This window comes from Leptopilina heterotoma, unplaced genomic scaffold (genome assembly GCF_015476425.1).
Source record: "Leptopilina heterotoma isolate Lh14 unplaced genomic scaffold, ASM1547642v1 Lhet_120, whole genome shotgun sequence".
Taxonomy (NCBI): Eukaryota; Metazoa; Arthropoda; class Insecta; order Hymenoptera; family Figitidae; genus Leptopilina; species Leptopilina heterotoma.
The window spans coordinates 1,212,614-1,233,922 of NW_025110838.1; the positions used below are offsets into that span (position 1 = coordinate 1,212,614).

Consider the following 21,309-nt stretch of genomic DNA (forward strand, 5'->3'; position numbering starts at 1 on the left):
TTCATTTATTAATTAATATTACTTATATTTTTTTTAATTATAATTACTGCTTTTCTACACATTTTCTAATTCTATAATTGTTATTTCACTCGTTTTTCAATACGAACAGTGACAGGATCAGCTAATCTGAGTAGAGCGTCTGTTTTTATTTTCATATCCTTAATTTCTGTTATTTTCTCCTTTATTAAAATATATTTTCGCAGGAATGTTGCTGTAATTACCTTCATTGACATTACTGCATACACTCGACCTGCAAAATAGAAAATTTCATTCAATTTCAAAATTTAATTAGTTAATTAAAGTTTTTAATAAAAATCAAATAATTAAATTAATTCAATAGTTAATTATTTAACTAGTAACTTATAACTTATTTAACACATATTTTATTTAATTAACTAATTACTTAATTAATAAATTATTTTATAAATTTCTTAAAAAAATTAATCAATAAATTACTTAATTAATGAATTATTTAAATAATTACTTCATTAATTAACTAATTAATAGAGAGAAAAATAATTTAATTTAATTTAAATAAAATTATTTTTCTTGTAGTATATTTAATAAAATTTATTAGGTTTGTTAATAATACCAATGCAATCTCTGGAACCAAACAAAAATGGCATGTAAGCTAATGGATGTCGTTTATGTACTTCTTCAGGTAAAAATCGATCAGGATCGAATTTTAATGGATCGGGCCAATATTTCTCATCGCGATGAAGCGATATTATTGAAGCACTTACTGCACAACCTTTTGGAATTGTATAACCATCTGTAAAAAATTTTTCAATAAATTAATTTTTTAAATTTGTTGATAAAATAATAATTTTTTTTAAATAGTAAAGTAAAAAATTTATAATAATTACATAAATGTAAAATTATAATAATTGAGAAAAAAAAATTGTCCAGGTGAAAAAAAATTCATGTTTTATTTATTTAAAAAATTTTTTATTCATTAATTGGGAGAAAAATTAATTTACCAATTTCAAAATCTGCTTGTACTTCACGTGCAACCATTGGAGCGGCGGGAAATAGTCGCATCGTCTCTTTAATTACTCTCTCTAAATATTGTAAACTCGGTAAATCTTCACTCTTCACAGGATTATCCTCCGGATCGTCTGTGCCGTAAATATTGAAAATTTCCTCGTAGACTTTATCCTAGAATGAATTTTGTTCATCTTACTTTTATTAGTATAAACATTGAACGACATTAAATTGAAGAATTAATTTTTAATTAATTTTTGCATTTCATTTTAGAAATTTTCATTGATAGCTCAAGTAATAATAAAGTGAATACTAAAATAAGAAAAACTAGTGAAAAAAAGAAATTAATAAAAATAATTAAAAAAAAATGAAATGAATAAAAATAATTTAAAAAATAAATTAATGAAAATAATAAAAAAATTTGTTTCTTTTTATTATTTTCATTCATTTTTTTTAAATAAAATAAAAATAATAAAAAAAGAAATGAATAAAAATAAGTCAAAAAAAAAGTCAAAGACAAATTTCAAAATCGCACCCCAGATTATTTTCAGTTATTTTTTTTTTTATCATTATTATTGTTTATTAAAATTTACCTGTATTTGAGGATGTTGAGCCAGCATAAGAAAAAGACAATCAAGAGTTCGTGCTGTCGTGTCCGATCCCTGTAAAAATAAATCAATGATTAACTAATTAAAAATTGAAAAATCATTATAAAATTTTAATTATCAAAAGTAAAATAAGTTTTTAATTAAAATCAACAATTTTTTGAATATATTTACAGCAAATATGACTGTGAGAACTTCATCTCGAAGATCCTGATCGGATAATACATGTTCGTTGTCTGTTAATTCCAGTAGCAATTCTAAAGTTGGTTTTCTCCTCGGTTCATCGTTTTCTATATATAAAAGTAAAAATTATAAATGTAGAAAAATAAAAACAAGTGAAAATTGTAAATAAAAAAATAAGTAGCGTAAAAATTGTAAATAGATATAAATATAATAATTATAAATTACCATCGTTTTCGTCAGCTAAGGTTTTTAAATATTCTTTCTTTTCTCGTATTACCTGAAGTGTGAAAAAAAATTATTAAATTTGTTACAAATAATATAACAATACATAAAATAAATTTATTTTATTAAAAAAAACCATTATTACCTATATAAATATTATAAATATAAAGTTAAAAATCACCTCATCGGTGAAATTGTGCGCCTTCTTTATGCCTTCATAAAAGCCTCTCGATAATTCACTCAAATTAAATATCGTATCCGAATGCAACCAAACTCGTACCAAACGTTCAAATAGTAAATTAAGCACCCTGAATGTAAAAAAAAGTGATAAATAAAATACAAATAAAATTAATTACTACTGGAATTTATCACTCGGTAAAAGATGATATAAAAATAAATTATCAATCCTCCAGGTCAAAATTGGAGAATTGATATTTTTCTTGATTTTTTATAAATAAAAATAAATTTTAATTCAAATAAACTATGTCATTATTGATTAATTTTATTTATCTATTTTATATAAAAATTTACCTTTGTGTTGCTGTAAAATAATTCATTATTTCTTCTCGTTTTGATTCTACAGTGATGCCCATTGAACTTTCTGTGAATGTTAATTTCTCATTTATTTACATAACAATTTTTAATAATTTTTATTTATATTTATTTTAATTTCAATTTTTATTTACCACAAATATTACTGAAAGTTGTGAATAAAATGTTTGTTGTTAATTCAAATTCCGGCCCGTCAACATTTTCTTTCATTGATTGTGTCAGTGAAAGGGCATTCTTATGAAATATTCCAACGAAAGATTGTAAAATTTTTTGATTAAACGTCGGTTGAATTAGCCTTCGATGTACTCGCCATATTTTATCTAAAAGAATAAATCTAATTAATAATAAAAATTAAAAAATAAATTATACAAATAGTAACAATAAGTAATAATAAAAATACTAATAAAGTAATAACAACAATTGATAATAAGGAATAAAAAATGTAATAACAATAAATAATAATAAATAAAGATAAATAATTTGAATACTTTTAATAGAAAAAAAAACTTTTGATAAAAGAAACAAAAAATACGAAAAAGTAACTATTGAAAATAAAATTAGAAGAAGATAATTTTATTTGAATAAATTATTTTTATTATTTTCAAGTAGTTTAATTATTTATAAGTATATTTAAGTATTATTATATTTGCCTTTAATTTATAACTTACTGTCAGCTAAAACTAAACCATTGCCTAGCCAAGGTTTAGCGAATTTGTAAATATAATCCTTTTCAATTGCGTTAGGATTTTGAAGAACAGACTTGAAAGAAAAATTAAAAAATTAATTCCTATTTCCCATTTCAAATTTATTATTAAATTAATTAAATGAACAAAAAATTTAGATATTTCAAGTGGAAAAGTGTTGCATCAAACAAAAAATGATTTTTACTAATTAAAAAAAGAAAGATTTAATATTTCGAATGGAAAAATTTTGCATCGACCAAAAATTGATTTTACAAATTAAAAAGAGAAATTTAATATCTCAAATGGAAAAATTTTGCATTGAACAAAAATTGATTTCACAAATTAAAAAATAAAAGATTTAATATCAAAAAAAGGGAAATTGTGCATCAGGCAAAAATTGATTATACTAATTAAAAAATAGAGAATTTAATTTACTAATTAGTAATTACTAATTAATAAAACTTCAATATTTAAAATAAAAACATTTGTCAAAAAGCAAAAATTGGTTTTTACGATGATTTGATAATAAAAAAAATTGCATCAAATGTGCAAAAACAAATTTTCCACTCGTTTATCACTGTTTTGCAATTAAATTAAACAAGTAAAGAATATTTTCAAATTACTCTAATTTGATCTGGATTTTTAAAGATGATAAATACTCGTGTTCCAAGTATAACCCGAAATGGCGAAGTATAAATATTGCACATATTTAATATTTCCTCAGCAAAATCTAAAAAAACATCGGTGAATGTAAAAAAATTTTTGACAATTTCAATTTTGTAATAAAATTTAATTAAAATTTATTCATCACTAAAGAATAAAGAAAAATAGAAAAATAAACAGAAATAAAGAAATAGAAAAAAATAAGAAATAAGGAAAAATAGAAAAATATAAGTAAAATAAAGAAACTAATTAATAAAATAAAAAATAATTACGTGCAGCATCTCCGACTAGAAGAGAAATGCATCCCAATAGAGGAAATGCTCTCGGTCCGGGAATATTAGAAATTTTTTTAAACACTTCCCTGTTCCCGGAAAAATGAAATATTGCACAAAACACTAAAAGTGCACTTATTATTGTTAGCAACACTATCGACAACATTGTTCTAGAATATTTTTCTACACTATTTATATTAATTTTATCATTTATTATTATATTATTAATATTTAAATTACTATTATTTATTTATTTATTGACAAGAAAATTTTCATTATGAATTTAATAATAGAAATTTATTGCAAAAATATATTTCACAAAAAATATTTGATTTTGAACAAAATATTTTCTCAACAGAAATTTAATCAACAACATTTACCGATCAGATCAAAAATGCGACTAATGCCTGTTTTGAAAATTTAAATCCTCTTAAGTACATTTACTATATCAAATAAAAAATTTTTTACATTATATAAAGGAATATATTAGATAAAAAAATTTACATATATTTCATTTGGCGGGGTTATTTCTCTAATAAAATTTTCTTCCTGAAATGATTTCAAACAACATTTCTATATTGAGTCATGGGTTTTTTAAAAATGATTGTGAAATACAATATATAAATGGGAAAATTCCTGTTTACTGCGAGACTATTTTTTTCTTCTCATTTACTTTTATCTTTTTTTTACTTTTATCAAGGCAAAGGTCTCCTTACAAAATATTGTGCGACAAATATTCATTATACCTATTTGACACGTGTGTATTTGAAAACTTGTTTCGTTTTAATTGTACCATTCCAAATAAACAATTTAAATCAATTTTTTAAAAAAATTAAATTTTTGCAAAGTTTTTTTGAAAATTCTGAAAAATACGATTTTTGAAATTTTTCAATTCTATTGTTTCAAGGTATGTAATTGAATTTTTATAACCAAATAATTGAAAATTTTTTAAATAATTAGTCACCGTAATTATAATTTTATTTGTTAAAATTTCCTCTCAATATAGGTATTCAATTATTTTCATAAATAGTAAAACTCATTGCAGAATTTCAATTATTTTTAATACAATGTTAATCAAATTCCTCGAAAAATGTTTTCATTATTCTTAAAAATTTTATTAAAATTCGTCGAAAGAATTCAATTATTTCTAGAAACTGTAAAAAAAGTTCTTCTCAAAAATCCAATTATTTCTATAAATAGCAAGATTCTTCATAATTACTAAATTTTTTAGAATATTAATTTTAAAAAAATTCTTCACAAGAATTCAATTATTTTCATAAATTTCCATAAAATTCTAAAAAACAATTCAATTATTTTCAAGAGTAATGTAAATTCTTCGCATATCTTTATAAATAATTAAATTGTTTTCCACAATTCAATTATTTTCAAAAATCTTAATAAAATTATTTTCCGAAATTCAATTTTTTTCAAAAATTTCTATAAAATTCTTGGCAAAATTTCAATTATTTTCAAAAGCAATAAAGTTCTTCGCAAAAAGTTCAATTATGTTCAAAATTTTTTTTAAATTCTCTTCAAAATTTCAATTATCTTTATAAATAATAAAATTCTTCTCTCGAAATTCAATTATTTTCAAAAATATCCATAAAATTCTTGGTAAAATTTCAATTATTTTCAAAAGCAATAAAGTTCTTCGCAAAAAATTCAATTATGTTCATAAATTTGTTTAAATTCTCTTCAAATTTGAATTATCTTTATAAATAATAAAATTCTTCTCCGAAATTTAACAGACAAGATTATTTGAAAAAATTGAAAAAATTCTTTGTTTAATTCAATTATTTTTCAAATTTTTTAATTAAAATTATTCAAAAAATATTATTTTAAAAAAATTTAAAGAAACTCGTCAAAAGAATTTAGTTATTTATAACAACTCTAATAAAATTTTTGGAAACCATTTGTAGATTTATTTGTGTTTGAATTGAAATCAAATAAATTTAAATTTGATAAGAAAAAAAACCAGGAATTTTGTTGAATGAAAATAGTAGACACCCTGAGTAAACAATTCTAATGCAAATAGAAAGTAATTGATTCAGTGGAAAATTTTCACAATTTTTTTTTTTAAATTTTCTCTTTTTCTCAAAGTGAGAGTTGAAGAGAGTGAAAGAGAGAGAACAAAAGCTAAGCTCCGAAAATATTTAAATCTTAATATTAAACTTCAATTTACAGTTGGAGAGTAATCTAAATCCAGCATGGAAAATTCTCATGAGAGGAGGGAAGAAAAGAGTGTATGCATATGTATATAGTTTTGCAAAGCAGGGGGATAGAGAGAGAGAGAGCAAGTGCTCTGCAGAGATGAACGAGGGCCATTTATTTTAAGAGCCTTCCGAGCTATTTGTCCTTTCGTCTTATTTCTCTGTTTTACATGATAAGTGGTTCCACTTTGGCTCAACTTTTGCACTTTTCTTATTAAGTGTACATCCATTGAAAATCGTATTTCACAATATAAAAAATGTACCTTCCTCTTGATTGCACGTGCACTTTGTCAGATTATACCCCCCCCCAAAAAAAAAAAAGGAAAAATAAAAAAAATTCCCTTATGCAAGAGATATACATATTTTTTTTCTGTTTCAAACAATATGAAAATTTACAATGTTCGTAAAGTGAGATTGCGCATGTTTAGAATCCTTCTCTTTCTCTCGCTTTTCTTTTTCCCTTGCATTTGGCACTTGTTCTCATAATCTCGACAGAGCAGGAGATTAAAAAAGTTTAATTTCATACTTTTATTTTTTAAAGTTTATTAAGATTAAAAAGAAAAAATATATATTTAAATATTTTTTTTTTCTTTGAGCATTTTAATTGTGTTTTAACAGTTTATAATGGTAATTATTTATTATTAGTTAATATTAATAAGTAATTAATAAAAATAATTATTAACAATTATTAATAATAATTAATTAATAAAAATAACTATTAATAATTATTAATAGACCAGAATAATTCTGACTACAATTTATTAAATTATTAATAATTAATTAATAAAAATAATTATTAGGTAATAATTATTAATAAGTCTTTCAAATTAATATCAGATTCGAATCAAATTACAAAATTGTACTCAAGAACTATAATAATAATATTATAGAGGAACATAGTCAGGGTTCGACCACCTTTTGAAATTTGTTTATAACTTTTAAAAAAAAATAAATTAAGGCAATTGAGATATATTTTTGGAAGGAATCTACAAAAAAGGAAAACTTTTGCTAAACTTCGTAAATTTATTAAATTTATTGGTCTATAATTAAAGAGCTTATAAAAATTAAAAAAAATGTAGTCAAGGTTAGACCTTATAGTCAGGGTTGGACCATGTCGAAAAAAAATCGATGCGCTTTATCCAACCCTGCTCTCTAAATTTTAATTATTAAAAATTTTCACTAATTTGAATTAGTCGTGACTTTTAACTATTGAATTAATAAATTTTACCAGCAAATCTGTAGAAATTACTATTAAAAAAAAAAGTCACTAATTCTAATTAGTAATTAGTAAATATTTTTTACTAATTCAAATTTAGAGAGTGACTATATTTTTTCTTATAATAATACAATAAATAACTAAATTATAAATAATTATAATAACATATAAATTATAAATAAATTGTGACTCATATTTTATTGGAAAAAAATGGAATTGAATGGAATTGAAAAATCGAGAAAAAATGGAAAATATTTATTTACTTTACAATATAAAAATAGAAAATTAACGAAAACAAACAATTGAAAGGAATTTTTCGACTGCAAAACAGATGTTAATGTGGGTAATTAATTTTACCAGGGGGCAAAAAAAGATAAGCGACGCCCATTTCTTTTTTCTTCTTCGTTTTTTTTTCTGAAGAGGAGAAGAAAGAGAGTTTAAAACTTAACTCTCGAAGTAGTGTTTTCTCCACCCTTTTTGACCTCTTATCTGTCCCCTTGCATTTCCACGCCTCAACAGAATCCGTATTTCTTTTTAATCTCGACAAAAGTCTTGAAGCCGATGCGCGATGCCAGCATGATTTCCTTCCTTCCTTTTACATTTAAACTCGTCCTCAAAAGATATTATATACCTATGTACATCTCCATTCTTATCACTTTTTCTCTTTCACTTTCACTTTTGGCTCTTATTCTTACTCTATTTTCGCATTTACTTTTTTATATTTGAAAATTTATTTTATTTCTATTCTGTTTTCGTTAATTTCATTTATTTTTCGCTATTTTTATTTATTGCTGTATTTATTATTCTTATTATTATCATTATTATTATTGTTATTATTATTATCATATTTAATAATATTTTAATATTAATATGTCAATCTCTCTAAATTTGAATTATTAAAATTCACTAACCCCTAATTTGAATTAGTGACTGGATTTTTGCTTTCGAGTTAGTAAATTTTACTAATAAATAGTCTTTCTATTTCCTTGTTATAGTAAAATTCACTCATTGAAAAGCAAAAATCAGTCACTAATACAAATTTAGAGGGCGTCGATAAATAAATAATTATGATTTTTTATTTAATATTATTTAAATTTTTAAATAAAGAAAAAGAAGAGAAAAAATGTTTTCTAAAAAGAATTTCTCTTTTCACTTTTTCAATATATAAACAGATAAAAAGCATATTCTCTTCGTAATCTCATTTTGACAGGGAAATAATGCTAATCTTTAAAAGCTCTCCTTCTCTCTCTGCTTCTCTCTCTGACGCTTTGAATCCTTCACAGTAAGAAAATCCTTTTATTGTGTGCAATGATATCGCAAAGGGATGAAAATTTCAAAATTTTACTGTTTTTTTTTTATTTATTATTAAAGTATGTAATAGAAAATAGAAAATAAATAATAGAATAAAAAAAATAATAAAATAACAGAAAATAAATTTTTAATTACTAACTTTAATTTTATATAATTAATGAGATAATTAGATAATTAAAAACAAATGATTCTAATAATAAATTACATTAGTAACCAAATTAAATATAATATATTTTTTTAATAATTAAATTATTATTATTAATATTTTTATTATTAATTATTATAACTTTGTTTTGCTTAAAATGAAGTTTCAGGAAAGACCTGAATAGTTTCAAAAAAGGCACTTATTTATATTATTTTTTTCTTTTTTTATGGTTATAAAATCATAAAAATATACTTTTTATTACAATTTTTTTTTTCTTGAGACATAAAACAAGTTTTAAAAAAGTCTACTGTAAGGCATCTTTTTTCGATGCAGAGAGACGAGGGGGTCACTAAAACCATAGTATAAAGAGATTTGACGGCTTATTACCAAATCCCAATTCTCGTTGGTTCATTTACGTATAAAGCTGAAAATGCCAGCTCATGTACATATTCTTCATTATAAACCCATTATTTTATTACCGCGACATATACGAATATATATCCATAATAATGGATGCTCGTCAACCAATTATTATTTGTAATTTATAATTAAGAGTAATTAGTTTAAATTCCGTTATCTTTGTTAATTTTTTAATGTTTTTTTAAATTTTAATTATTTTTATAGTTACATTATTTTATTTCATAAGATTTTGAGAGGTGAAAAAAATCATATTTAGAAAGTGAGTATTAATTTGCTTTAAAATTCTCAAAAGGTGACTTTATTTCCCAAGGGAGGAAAACGGCAATTTTTCTCCCTAATATTAAATTGAACACTTTTTTTTATAAATAATATATATTACTATAAGATTCAGAAAGATCTGGGATTGAATTGTAAAGACTGGTATAAATTTTATTCCAGGGCTGGAAAAGAACATAATTTGCTCCCTAGTATTAAAAAGAAAAAATATAAATTAAAATAAACAGTTTTATTTATTATTACAAGTATAAAAAATTTTTCCTACAAGTAAAGTTGTAAAAATTTCAAAATATTTCATAGTTTCGAAAGGTTTGTCAAATATCTTCGCAAGATTAAAATAACCACTTTTGATTAAAGAAAAAGTAACTAGTTAACACGTGATATAAAAAGAAACTTTTAAACACGAGACAAAAGACATTTAATTCGCGCAGCTTAAAAGCCCAATCGAATAGTTCTTATACTTTGAAATAGGAAGTAATTGCGCGATAATGAGGGTAAAAGTTGTTAGACAAGCCCTATATATACACATAGTTTCTATAACAGAGAACTGATCTTCCTCGGTTGTTATCTTGTTCACAGTAGCAGTTGGTCGTAACTATATACCTAAACTCAACATTTTCAAAGGTCTAAAGAGACCTTATGTACCTTGATTACAATCGATTTTTTGCCAAACGAAAGAAAAGTATATAATTTTCTCATTATATTAACCGTATATATACACACTTATCGTACTCTCTATAGATGCTAATATACATATATGACGGGTTCCACGTCAAGTGACCCAGGTCAAAAATTTACATGGAATATTTGAAAAATTTGTAGTTTCTGTAAAACAAAACGAAAATACGTTTTCTATTTTGGGTTTTGCTGCTGTTTTTCAACACTTTCTAATAGTGTGAACAAATGTAGAGAAAAAAAATTGTTTGACCTTGAAAAATTAAATTAAAAAATAAAATTTCATTTTTTTATCAAATGGGCAGTTTTTAATTTTTTTAAAAAAATTTTATCAGAAAGGTGAGGTTTTTTCCTAAAAAAAATGTATAGGTCAAAACGTGGGACAAGAACTTTTAACTGGTCAAATTAAGCATTTACTTCTGCCGTGCACCGTCCCACAGTGGAATTTTTTTTACAATTTACTATTAAAAAATGTCTATAGCTTACAATTTTTAACCGATTTGAGTGTTCTTTAACTTAAATTAAAGAGGAATAAATTCTTAAGACATCCTTCGAGGCCGATTTTGGAGATTTTAATTATTTATAATTTTTTTAAAATCAAAGTTAACAAATTAATACACTTTTTTAAAAAAGGAGGTTTATTTTCTTATTCCGTTGATGCACATGATCTAAATAAATTTAAATTCATCCAATATGACCACCAGATAATTAATAAAGCATAAAATAATCTATTTCAATTGTTATAAACAATATATAGCCCAACAACGAGCAGGGGCGGTGGATTGCAGAAGTAAATGTTTATTTTGACCAGTTAAAAGTTCTTGTCCCACGTTTTGACCTATACATTTTTTTTAGCAAAAAACCTCACCTTTATGATAAAATTTTTTTTTTTTAAATAAAAACTGTCCATTTGATGAAAAAATGAAATTTTATTTTTTAATTTAATTTTTCAAGGTCAAACATTTTTTTTCTCTACATTTGTTTACACCATTAGAAAGTGTTGAAAAACAGCAGAAAAACCCAAAATAGAAAACGTATTTTCGTTTTGTTTTAAAGAAACTACAAATTTTTCAAATATTCCATGTTAGACCAAAAATTTAAACTTTGACCCCCTCCAGTTTTTATATTTGTTTAAATAAATTAATAATATTTGGTATTTTTAATTGTATCTAATAGGACTACTGTTTCTGCAAAATTTTTACCCGATCCCAAACATTTAAAATTTTGACCTGGGTCACTTAACGTGGAACCCGTCATATATTATAGTTGGAAATAGAAAGGTTAACAACCTTGAAAAAAAATCTCTGGTAGAAAATTTTAATGTTATGATAGTTTAAACTCTTTCAAATAACTAAGCTTTTATCAGATTAATGTCGAAATTATTTTAATTTTTATCACTTTGGAAAATAAAAATGTAAAGCGATTTCTTAATGTCCGAAACATCGGAGCAAAGTAAATATAAAATAATAATTATAATGAAAAAATTAAATAATTATTATTATTCTTTTCTTTATTGATTTTAGTATAAATTTTAACAACTTTAAATTATACACTTTGCCCTATTTTCAATTCTCACAGTAATTGGATCACAACTTAAAAAAAGATGGTCCATTTTCAATTTTATGTCCTTGATTTCGGTAAATTTGTCCTTTTTCAAAATATATTTGCGAAGAAATGTTACCATTATTACTTTCATTGATAACATAGCATAGGCACGACCTAAAATTAATACTTTAGATCATAAATTATAAACATGAAAAAAAACATTTGTTTTTGAAATATAATATTTTATAAACTATTTAAAATATTATGTTATAACGTAAAGTAAAAATTTATAAAAGAAGGTAAAAATTGTTATTCTACTTTATATTTTATTAATATAACTATTAAGAAAACTGTATTTTTTAAATTAATATATTTATTATTATTACTAGCAAAAGATAAGCGCACCAGCGCGTGGATCGTGGTAATATATTTATTATTATTTTATAAATTAAAAAACTTTATATTTTCAAGAATAAACATTAATTTTTGAATGATTACAGATTAAAAATTTAAAGAATTCACTTATTAAGTACATAATATAATAAATATTCTTGTTTATTATTATATTCAAAACTTTTAATAAAATTTTTTGCAAGAATTTCATTTATTGACATAAATAATAATATTTTTTAGAGCAATTCAATTATTAATAATACAATTTTAATAAAATTTCTCGAAAGAATACAATTATTTTTAAAAATATTAATTAATTTTGATTATTTTCAAGAATATATTAATATAAATTTAATTATTTTCAACAATTCTGATAAAATTCTTCGAAAAAATTGAATTATTTTTATAAATATTGTAAAATTCTTGACAAGAATCCAATTATTTTTGTAAATATTAAAATTCTTCTGAGAAATTCAATTATTTTCAACCTACAATTTTAATAAAATCTCTAGAAAAAAATTCAATTATATTCAAGATAATTTTAATAAAATTTCTCCAACAGGTTCAATTATTTTTAAAAATTGTAATGAAATTTTTCTCAAAAATTCAATTGTTCTCAAAAGTTTTTAATAAAATTCTTTGTAAATTTCAATTATTTTCAAAATTTCTAATTAAAATTATTTTTAAAAAATACATTATTTTTGCGAAATTTAATGAAAATCTTTAAAAAAAAATGTATTTATTTACAAAAACTCTAATAAAATTGTTTAAAAGAATTTAATTTTCTATGAATAATTGCAATATGATTTAATAGGAAAATTTTAAAATTTTAATTACAATTATTAATAAACACGATTATTTTAAAAACTTTAAAGAAAATCTTCATAAAATTCAATTATTTCAAAATTTTCAATAAAAATTATTAAAAAATATTAAATGTAAAGTAAAAATACCAATACAGTCTCTAGGACCAAAACTGAATGGAATGAAGGCACAAGGATGACGTTTCGACACTTCCTCTGGTAGAAATCTGTCAGGATCAAATTTTAACGGATCGGGCCAAATTTTTTCATCCCGATGAATTGGCACAACGGCAACAATTGCCGTACACCCCTTTGGCACTTTTTTTCCATCTAGGAATTATAAAAATTATAAAAACAATAATAAAAAAAAGAAATTTTGATATTTAAGTGAAAAAAATTAGGTTTTTATAATACCTAATTCTAAATCCTCTGTAATCATACGAGCAAGAAATGGAGCAATTGAAAATAATCTCATTGTTTCTTTAATTACACGTTCCAAATACATGAAATGTTGTAAATCTTCATATTTCACTGGATTTTTCTCCGGATCATCAGAACCGTAAATATTGAATATTTCCTGATAAACTTTTTCCTAAATTGAATTTTTAATTATTAGGAATTATTATCATTTTTAATATAAGAATAATTTTTTCCTAATTTATTACAATGAATAAAAAAGAAATAAAAATATTTTTATTTAATATATTTAAACATTAAAACTAGTTATAAATAAATAATGATTGTTGTTAAACAAACAATGAACAAAATGATAAATAAATTTATATTTATGTATAATATCTATCTAATATTTATATTATTATCATAAATACTTAATAGTTTTCATTTAATAATTAATAATAATATAAATAATAGTTTTTTTTAAACAAAATATTTATGTTACAAATTACCTGCACTTTTGGATTCTGTGCTAACATTTGGAGAACAAAAGCCAATGTTCTACTAGTGGTATCAGTACCCTTCGTAAAAAAATCAAATAAAAATCTGGTGTGAATTTTATTGAATATGAAAAATTTTTTACAACAAAAAAAGTTCAAAATAATGACTATAATTTAATAAAATATAATAATAAAAAAATTAATAAAATGTAAAACATTATTACTGCAGTTATCAGTGTCAACACATGATCCCGAAGTTGTTTGTTCGTAAGGGAATTATTATCCGATAATTCAAGTAGTAAATCCAGTGTTATATTTTTCGCTTTTGCTTCTGTAAAATTAAGAAATTATTATTATTTGAAAATTTTTATTACTTATAAATAATTTTATTTTATTTAATTAATTGAATTTCTTTAATTTATTTATATTATTAATTTATTTATGTTTAGAGAATTATTTTTGGTTTTTAAAAATAATTTTACTTTTCCTTATATAGAAATTGTACAATACCTTCTTTTTTATTCTGTAAAATTGCTTTTCTCTTTAGTATTACCTGCGTGCAATGAAAAATAATCTAAATATTTTTGTTTTTAATAATCTATGACAATAATTTATTATTTTTTGCTTACATTGTCAGTAAAATTGTGAATGTTTTTAATATCATTGTTATAATTTTTTGCAAGTGAACTCATGCTAAACAGCAATTCAGAATGGTACCATACACTTAACAATCGTTTGAATAAAACTCTAAATATTCTAAAATTAAAAATCACTTTTTGAATGTGAAAATAGAAATTAAAACAAATTAATAGGAAAAATAAATTCAATGCGTTTATGGAAAAACTTTAAGAAAAAAAAATTTTGTTTATTAAATTTTTAAAATTATGAATATTTTTCTATCTCAGAGTGAAAATAAGGAAAAAGTTCAAAATTATTTAAATTACATTTGGAAACATGATATATTTATAAATAATAAATTGATATGATTTTCGATATTACCTATCTGAAATTTCATAAAATTTGTAGACCTCCTCTTTTTGGGTTTTCACCGAAACACCCATTGACGATTCTATAAAAAAATTATATTATTAGAATATAATACAATTTTTATAATATAATATTTAATACAATTTTATAAATTTACAACTTTTATTTATTTATTTACTTATTTTATTTATTTCATTTATTTATTTATTTAAAGATACTTGGCTATTATTATTTTATTTTATTATTAAAAAATAAAACAATATACAACAAAAAATATATTCTACAATTTTGTGTATTCAAAAACAAATCAATAAATATAATTTGGAAGTAATTTAGAATAAAATGTAAATTTCCAATGAAAAAAAATTACCACAAATATTACTGCAAGTAATGTATGCAATATGATTAGATATGTCAAATTCCGGTCCGTCGATTTCACTCTCAACCGTTTTGTTCAGTAAGAGAGAATTTTGTTGAAAAATCGAAAAATAGGTTTGTAGAGTTTTTTTATTAAACATCGGTTGAATTATTCGTCGATGTTTACGCCAAAGATTTTCTATAGATTGAAAATTTTTTTCATATGAAATAAAAAAAAAGTTAATTGCATTTAAAATAAAATTTAAATTATAATAATATTCTTTTATTGAAATATTAATTAAACTTACGTTTGGATGTCACTAATCCATCGCCAATCCAAGATTTCGAAAAATTATACAATGCAGTCTTATCCATTGCTTTTGAACTCTGAAGAATAGTCTTTAAGGAAAAATTAATAAAAAGTGATCAATTAGAGGAAAAAATTTTTAAAGAAAAATTTTTATTTTTATTTTTTAATTTTACTTTTGATTGTTGTGGATCCTTTGTAGCAATGAAGACATGGGATCCAAATGCTAATCTGACCGGTGACTCAAAAATGCAACTAAGTTTTGTTGTTTGTTTCAAAAAATCTATGAAAACAAAAATATCTTTTGGTAAGTTTTAGAGTAGAATTTACATAAATAATAATAATTATTATTGTTCAAATAATAATTATTATTATACAAAAATCTTACGCTCTGAATCTCCAATAAATTGATATGTACATCCGATTAAGGGAAAAAGTAGTGGGCCAGAAAAATGATTTGTCTTATTGTATAATTCTCTGTTACCAAAAAAATGAAGAATTACACAAATTATCGCCAATGTAGACACTATAATACACAATATTGTTGTTAACATTTTCACTTTTTTTAACAATGTTTTATGTTATTTTTTTATTTAAATATAACATTTATAATAATTGATTTCGAGTTATTTAATGCATAAAGTCAGAAATGAATATGAAATATTCAGTTCAAGTTGGCACCTTTTATAAAGTGCAAGAAGAATAAGAATTAAAAAAAAATTATTGTTATTACATTGTACGTAATAACGTAATTTATATTCTCATTGAAAAACTTAAAACTCGTCTTAAGTCGCCTTTAAACTCGATTTGCATTTCAGGGTTATCGATTGTCATCTTATATATCGAAATTGAAATTAATAAAAAATAAGTTCAAAAGAAAATTATTTAAATATTCATTATCATTTTATTGTTATAACTAATTAAATTGTTACAACTAATGTTTTTTCTTATTATTAATAAGGGACTTTTACTTTTTTCATTATTTTTATATTTCTTTCTACTTATTATTTTTACAAGCAATCGTCCCCACTTTTTATTCTACACACTCATACTTTATACTTTCGACAATATATGTAATAAGAATATAAAAAAATATTATTTTTATCAATATTAATATTATTATAAATATTAATAATTATTTTTTCATTATTTATTATTATTACCATTATTATTATAATTCCTTTCTTTATTAATTTTGGTAAAAATTTTAACAATTTTAAACTATTCATTTTGCTCTATTTTCTATTTTAAAAGTAATTGGATCACAATTTAAGAGTACATTATCCATTGTTAATTTTATATCCTTGATTTCGGTAAATTTGTCCTTTTTCAAAATATATTCACGAAGAAATGTTACTATTATCACTTTCATTGATATCATTGCATAGACGCGACCTGAAAATTAAATTTTTTTATTTTAAATAGCTGTGAAACATTTGTATTAAAAATATAATATTTTACAAACAATTTTAAAAAATATACATATCTATATATATCGTATATTAGAAATTTTTGTAGGAGAACATAATCAAAGTTGGATCTTTATTTAATTATAAATATAAATTATCATTATTAAAAACAATTTTTATAGTAATTATAGTTACAATACTTATAATTAATATCAATTTAATATTTATAATTATTCTTATTATTTATTAATCTATATTAATAATCTGCAAAGAAATTTATCAAAAACTTTGTGAAGAATTATATTAAAATTATTAAATTTTTGTATTATTAAATATTTTTATTAACATTTTTAAAAATTCTAATTAAATTCTTTTGGAGAAGTTCTTTGGATTTTTTTAAAAATAATGGAGTTTCTTTAATAATTTTAATTAAAAATTTTGAATGTAATTGGATTTTATGAATTATTTCTTTCAAGTTATTAAAATAATCGTGTTTCTTGATAACTGAAATTAATCATTTAATTAAAGAAATTCAATAACATTTCTAGAAAATAATTAAATTCTTCTTAGAATTTTATTACAATTTTCTAAAATAATTTAATTCTTTCAAGGAATTTTATTAAAATATAGAAAATAATTGAATTCTTTAAAAAAAATTAAACTCTGTTAAACAATTTTATTAAAGTTGTTGGTAAAAAATTAAAATAATTAAATTCATTTGAAGAATTTCTTGAAGTTTATTTTTGAAAATATTGTAGTTTTTTGAATAATTTTAATTAAAAATTTTGAAAATAATTTAATTACACAAAGAATTTTTGTCAACTTTTTAAAATAATCGTGCCTGTAAATAATTAAAATTGAATATTTGATTATTGAAGTTTATTAAAATTGAATTGAAAATAATTGAACTCCTGAGAGGAATTTTATTATGTACTTAAAAAAAATGAATTTTACTACTTATAAAAAAATTGGATTGTTTCGAAGGATAAATTAAAAATTTTAGAAAATAATTGAATCGAAAAATTTTATAACGAATTAAGAAAAAAATTGAATTCTTTCGTGAAATTTTATTAAAAATAATAATTTTTTTCAAAGACTTTACTATATAAAAAAAATAATTGATTTCTTTAGTGAAATTTTATTAGAATTTTGTTGAAAATATAAACATTGAATTTAGTGTGATTTTTATTGTATAATTTTAAAATTATGATTTTAATTGTATTGAAATATATTTTTTTTTATTTATTGCAAACAAAAATTACCAATACAATCCCTAGGACCAAAACTAAATGGAACGAATGCACAAGGGTGACGTTTATTGACTTCCTCGGATAAAAAGCGATCAGGATCAAATTTTAACGGATCGGGCCAAATTTTTTCATCCCGATGAAGTGGGACAACTGCAACAAGTGTTGTACAACCTTTTGGCACTTGTTTTCCATCTGGAAATTATAAAACAATTACAAAAAAAAAAAAAAAATTTGAATTAAAGTGAAAAAAATTGTGTCATATTTTTAATACATCCGAAACTTTTTTTATGCCTCGGTATCTTTTTTTTAGTAACAATTTTTATAATATAGATATTACAATACCTAATTCTAAATCTTCTGTAGCCATACGTAAAAGAAATGGAGCGACTGGAAATAATCTCATTGTTTCCTTGATTACACGTTCCAAATACATGAAACGTTGTAAATCTTCATATTTCACTGGATTTTTCACCGGATCATCAGAACCGTAAATATTGAATATTTCCTGGTAAACTTTTTTCTAAATTAAATTTTTAATAAATCGTTCTTTTAGAATAAAACAAATTGAAATTGATAATTAGTTAATTTTATGATAATTATAATTAACCTGCACTTCTGGATTCTGTGCCAGCATATGGAGAACAAAAGCCAAAGTTCTGCCAGTGGTATCAGTACCCTTCGTAAGAAATCAAATAAAAATCTGGTGTTAATTTTATTAAATTTGGAAATTAAATAAAAAGAGAAAAAATTTCAATAGTAATGACTAAAATTTAATAAAATGTTATAATAAAAAAATTTAATAAATTTAAAATTATTACTGCAGTTATTATTGACAACACATGATCACGAAGTTGGTCGTTTGTAAAGGAATTATTATCCGTTAATTCCGTTTATTCAAGTAGTAAATCCAATGTTATGTTTTTTACTTTTGCTTCTGAAAAATTATAAAATTATTACGTTTCAAAAATTTATGTCATGTAAATAATTTATTTAAAAAATAATTTTATTTTTCCTTATTTATGTATACAAATTGTACAATACCTTCGTTTTTATTTTGTAAAATTGCTTTTCTCTTTAGTATTACCTGCGTGCAATGAAAAACAATCTAAATATTTTTTTTATAATTTTAAATCTATGACAATAATATATTATTGTTTTGCTTACATTGTCAGTAAAATTGTGAATTTTTTTAATTTCTCTGTTAAAATTTTTGGCAAGTGAACTCATGCTAAACAGTAATTCGGAATGGTACCATATTCTTAAGAATCGTTTGAATATGATACTAAATATTCTAAAATTAAAAATTACCTTTTAAAAGTACAAAAATAGAAATTAAAGAAAATTTATATCATGTAAATTTAATCTTTATAAGAAAATTTTGTTTCTTTTATCTTTAAATTATAAATACTTTGCTATATCAGATACCTAGTAAAATAAGGGAAGAGTAAAAAATTAGTTCAAAACTATTTTTATCGATAATGAGTTAAAAAGTATTTTCAAAATTACCTTTTAGTAATTTCATAAAATTTGTAAACCTCCTCTTTTTGGGTTATTACCGAAACACCCATTGACGTTTCTATAAAAAAAATTATAATTTTTTTTTATATTATTACTATATCTATTAAATTATATTTTTATTTATTCTGTCACTTATTTAAAAATACATAGAATGAACATGGCTATAAAAAAAATATGAAATACAAAAAGAAATTCTATTCTCAAATAAGTAAATAATTTGAAACTAATAGTAATTTTAAATAAATTGTAAATTTCCAATAAAAATAAAATTACCACAAACATTACTGGTTGTAATATATGCAACATGATTAGATATGTCAAATTCCGGTCCGTCGATTTCACTCTCAACCGTTTTAATCAGTAAGAGAGAATTTTGTTGAAAAATCGAAAAATATGTTTGTAGAATTTTTTGATTAAACATCGGTTGAATTATTCTTCGATGTTTACGCCAAAGTGTTTCTATAGATCGAAAAATATTTACACATGAAACAAAGAAATTGAATTGCATTTAAAGAGAAATTTTAATTATTAGTGTAATTATTCTTTTTTTATTGTATAATATATATTAATTTAACTCACGCTCGGATGTCAGTAATCCATCGCCAATCCATGCTTTCGCAAAACTAGTATAAAATGCACTCTTCTCAATTGTTCTCGAACCCTGAAGAATTGTCTTCAAAGAAAAATTAGAAAATAACTAAATTTTTATTAATATTTGAAAAAAAATTGTTCTATTTTTTATTTTACTTTTGTTTGTTCTGGGTCCTTTGTGGCGACTAAGACATGAGATCCAAATGCTAATCTGACTGGTGACTTATAAGTACAACAAATTTTTGTTATTTGTTTCAAAAAATCTATGAAAAAAAAATTGCTAAGTTTTATTATTTACTATTTTTTATATTTTTACTTTTTACATTCTCATCAAAAATGAAAAGATCTTGGATTTTTTAAATAAAAATTTACTTATATTTTTTTTAAATATTCACAATATTTACTGTACGTACAAAAATTTAAAAAAAATAATTATACAAAAATCTTACGTTCTGAGTCTCCAAAAAATTTATATATACATCCGATTAGAGGAAAAAGTAATGGACCAGAAATATGATTTGTTTTATTGTACAACTTTCTATTGCCAAAGAAATGAAAAACTACTGAAATTATCGACAATAAAGACACTATAATACACAATATTGTTGTTAACATTTTAAAATTTCTTTTTCACTTTTTAAAATTATTTAATGTATTATTCAAATGTAACACTAATTTATAGAATAATTTAGTTATTGATTTCACAAAGTCAGAAATGAATATGAAGTACACGATTCATTACTTGGTATCTTTTATAAAATGCGAAAAAACTAACAAAGTAACAATTATATTAAAAAAATTAGTTTTATACGTAATTTATATTCTTAATGAAAAAA

At 21.9% G+C, this 21,309-nt stretch overlaps 3 protein-coding genes across 3 annotated transcripts; all 3 read right to left on the bottom strand.

Moving 5' to 3' along the window:
* On the bottom strand, nt 1-4,330 carry LOC122510563 (cytochrome P450 4C1-like). The gene is made up of 12 exons (XM_043625321.1): nt 4,165-4,330; nt 3,853-3,959; nt 3,215-3,305; nt 2,681-2,866; nt 2,526-2,595; nt 2,176-2,302; nt 1,998-2,049; nt 1,764-1,879; nt 1,578-1,646; nt 981-1,158; nt 593-772; nt 1-250 (listed from the first exon to the last, which is right to left on the bottom strand). Exons 1-12 carry the CDS (start codon nt 4,328-4,330, stop codon nt 81-83), a joined length of 1,512 nt encoding a protein of 503 aa, XP_043481256.1. The 3' UTR covers nt 1-80.
* Nucleotides 4,331-11,957: 7,627 nt separating this feature from the next.
* On the bottom strand, nt 11,958-16,410 carry LOC122510571 (cytochrome P450 4C1-like). Its single transcript, XM_043625334.1, has 12 exons — nt 16,094-16,410; nt 15,882-15,988; nt 15,707-15,797; nt 15,412-15,597; nt 15,054-15,123; nt 14,684-14,810; nt 14,565-14,607; nt 14,279-14,385; nt 14,067-14,135; nt 13,573-13,750; nt 13,309-13,488; nt 11,958-12,136 (listed from the first exon to the last, which is right to left on the bottom strand). The coding sequence occupies exons 1-12, from the start codon at nt 16,257-16,259 to the stop codon at nt 11,958-11,960; spliced, it is 1,503 nt and encodes a 500-aa protein (XP_043481269.1). The 5' UTR covers nt 16,260-16,410.
* A 477-nt stretch (nt 16,411-16,887) lies between these two features.
* On the bottom strand, nt 16,888-21,080 carry LOC122510578 (cytochrome P450 4C1-like). Its single transcript, XM_043625345.1, has 12 exons — nt 20,923-21,080; nt 20,630-20,736; nt 20,462-20,555; nt 20,156-20,341; nt 19,871-19,940; nt 19,529-19,655; nt 19,406-19,448; nt 19,183-19,256; nt 18,972-19,040; nt 18,707-18,884; nt 18,377-18,556; nt 16,888-17,100 (listed from the first exon to the last, which is right to left on the bottom strand). The coding sequence occupies exons 4-12, from the start codon at nt 20,301-20,303 to the stop codon at nt 16,931-16,933; spliced, it is 1,059 nt and encodes a 352-aa protein (XP_043481280.1). The 5' UTR covers nt 20,304-20,341; nt 20,462-20,555; nt 20,630-20,736; nt 20,923-21,080; the 3' UTR covers nt 16,888-16,930.
* Nucleotides 21,081-21,309: the final 229 nt, after the last annotated feature.

What these genes read in the sequence shown, in the direction of transcription:
- LOC122510563 (XM_043625321.1), bottom strand. Translation starts at nt 4,330, where the DNA reads ATGTTGTCGATAGTGTTGCTAACAATAATAAGTGCACTTTTAGTGTTT. An exon ending in AACTTTCAGTAATATTTGTG is followed by an intron (nt 2,596 to 2,680) that starts GTAAATAAAAAT and finishes TAACATTCACAG; the next exon opens with AAAGTTCAATGGGCATCACT. An exon ending in CTTAGCTGACGAAAACGATG is followed by an intron (nt 1,880 to 1,997) that starts GTAATTTATAAT and finishes TTTTATATATAG; the next exon opens with AAAACGATGAACCGAGGAGA.
- LOC122510571 (XM_043625334.1), bottom strand. Translation starts at nt 16,259, where the DNA reads ATGTTAACAACAATATTGTGTATTATAGTGTCTACATTGGCGATAATT. An exon ending in TACTTGCAGTAATATTTGTG is followed by an intron (nt 15,124 to 15,411) that starts GTAATTTTTTTT and finishes ATTTTTTTATAG; the next exon opens with AATCGTCAATGGGTGTTTCG. An exon ending in TACAGAGGATTTAGAATTAG is followed by an intron (nt 13,489 to 13,572) that starts GTATTATAAAAA and finishes TATAATTCCTAG; the next exon opens with ATGGAAAAAAAGTGCCAAAG.
- LOC122510578 (XM_043625345.1), bottom strand. Translation starts at nt 20,303, where the DNA reads ATGTTTAATCAAAAAATTCTACAAACATATTTTTCGATTTTTCAACAA. An exon ending in TACAACCAGTAATGTTTGTG is followed by an intron (nt 19,941 to 20,155) that starts GTAATTTTATTT and finishes TTTTTTTTATAG; the next exon opens with AAACGTCAATGGGTGTTTCG. An exon ending in TTTACAAAATAAAAACGAAG is followed by an intron (nt 19,257 to 19,405) that starts GTATTGTACAAT and finishes TACTACTTGAAT; the next exon opens with AAACGGAATTAACGGATAAT.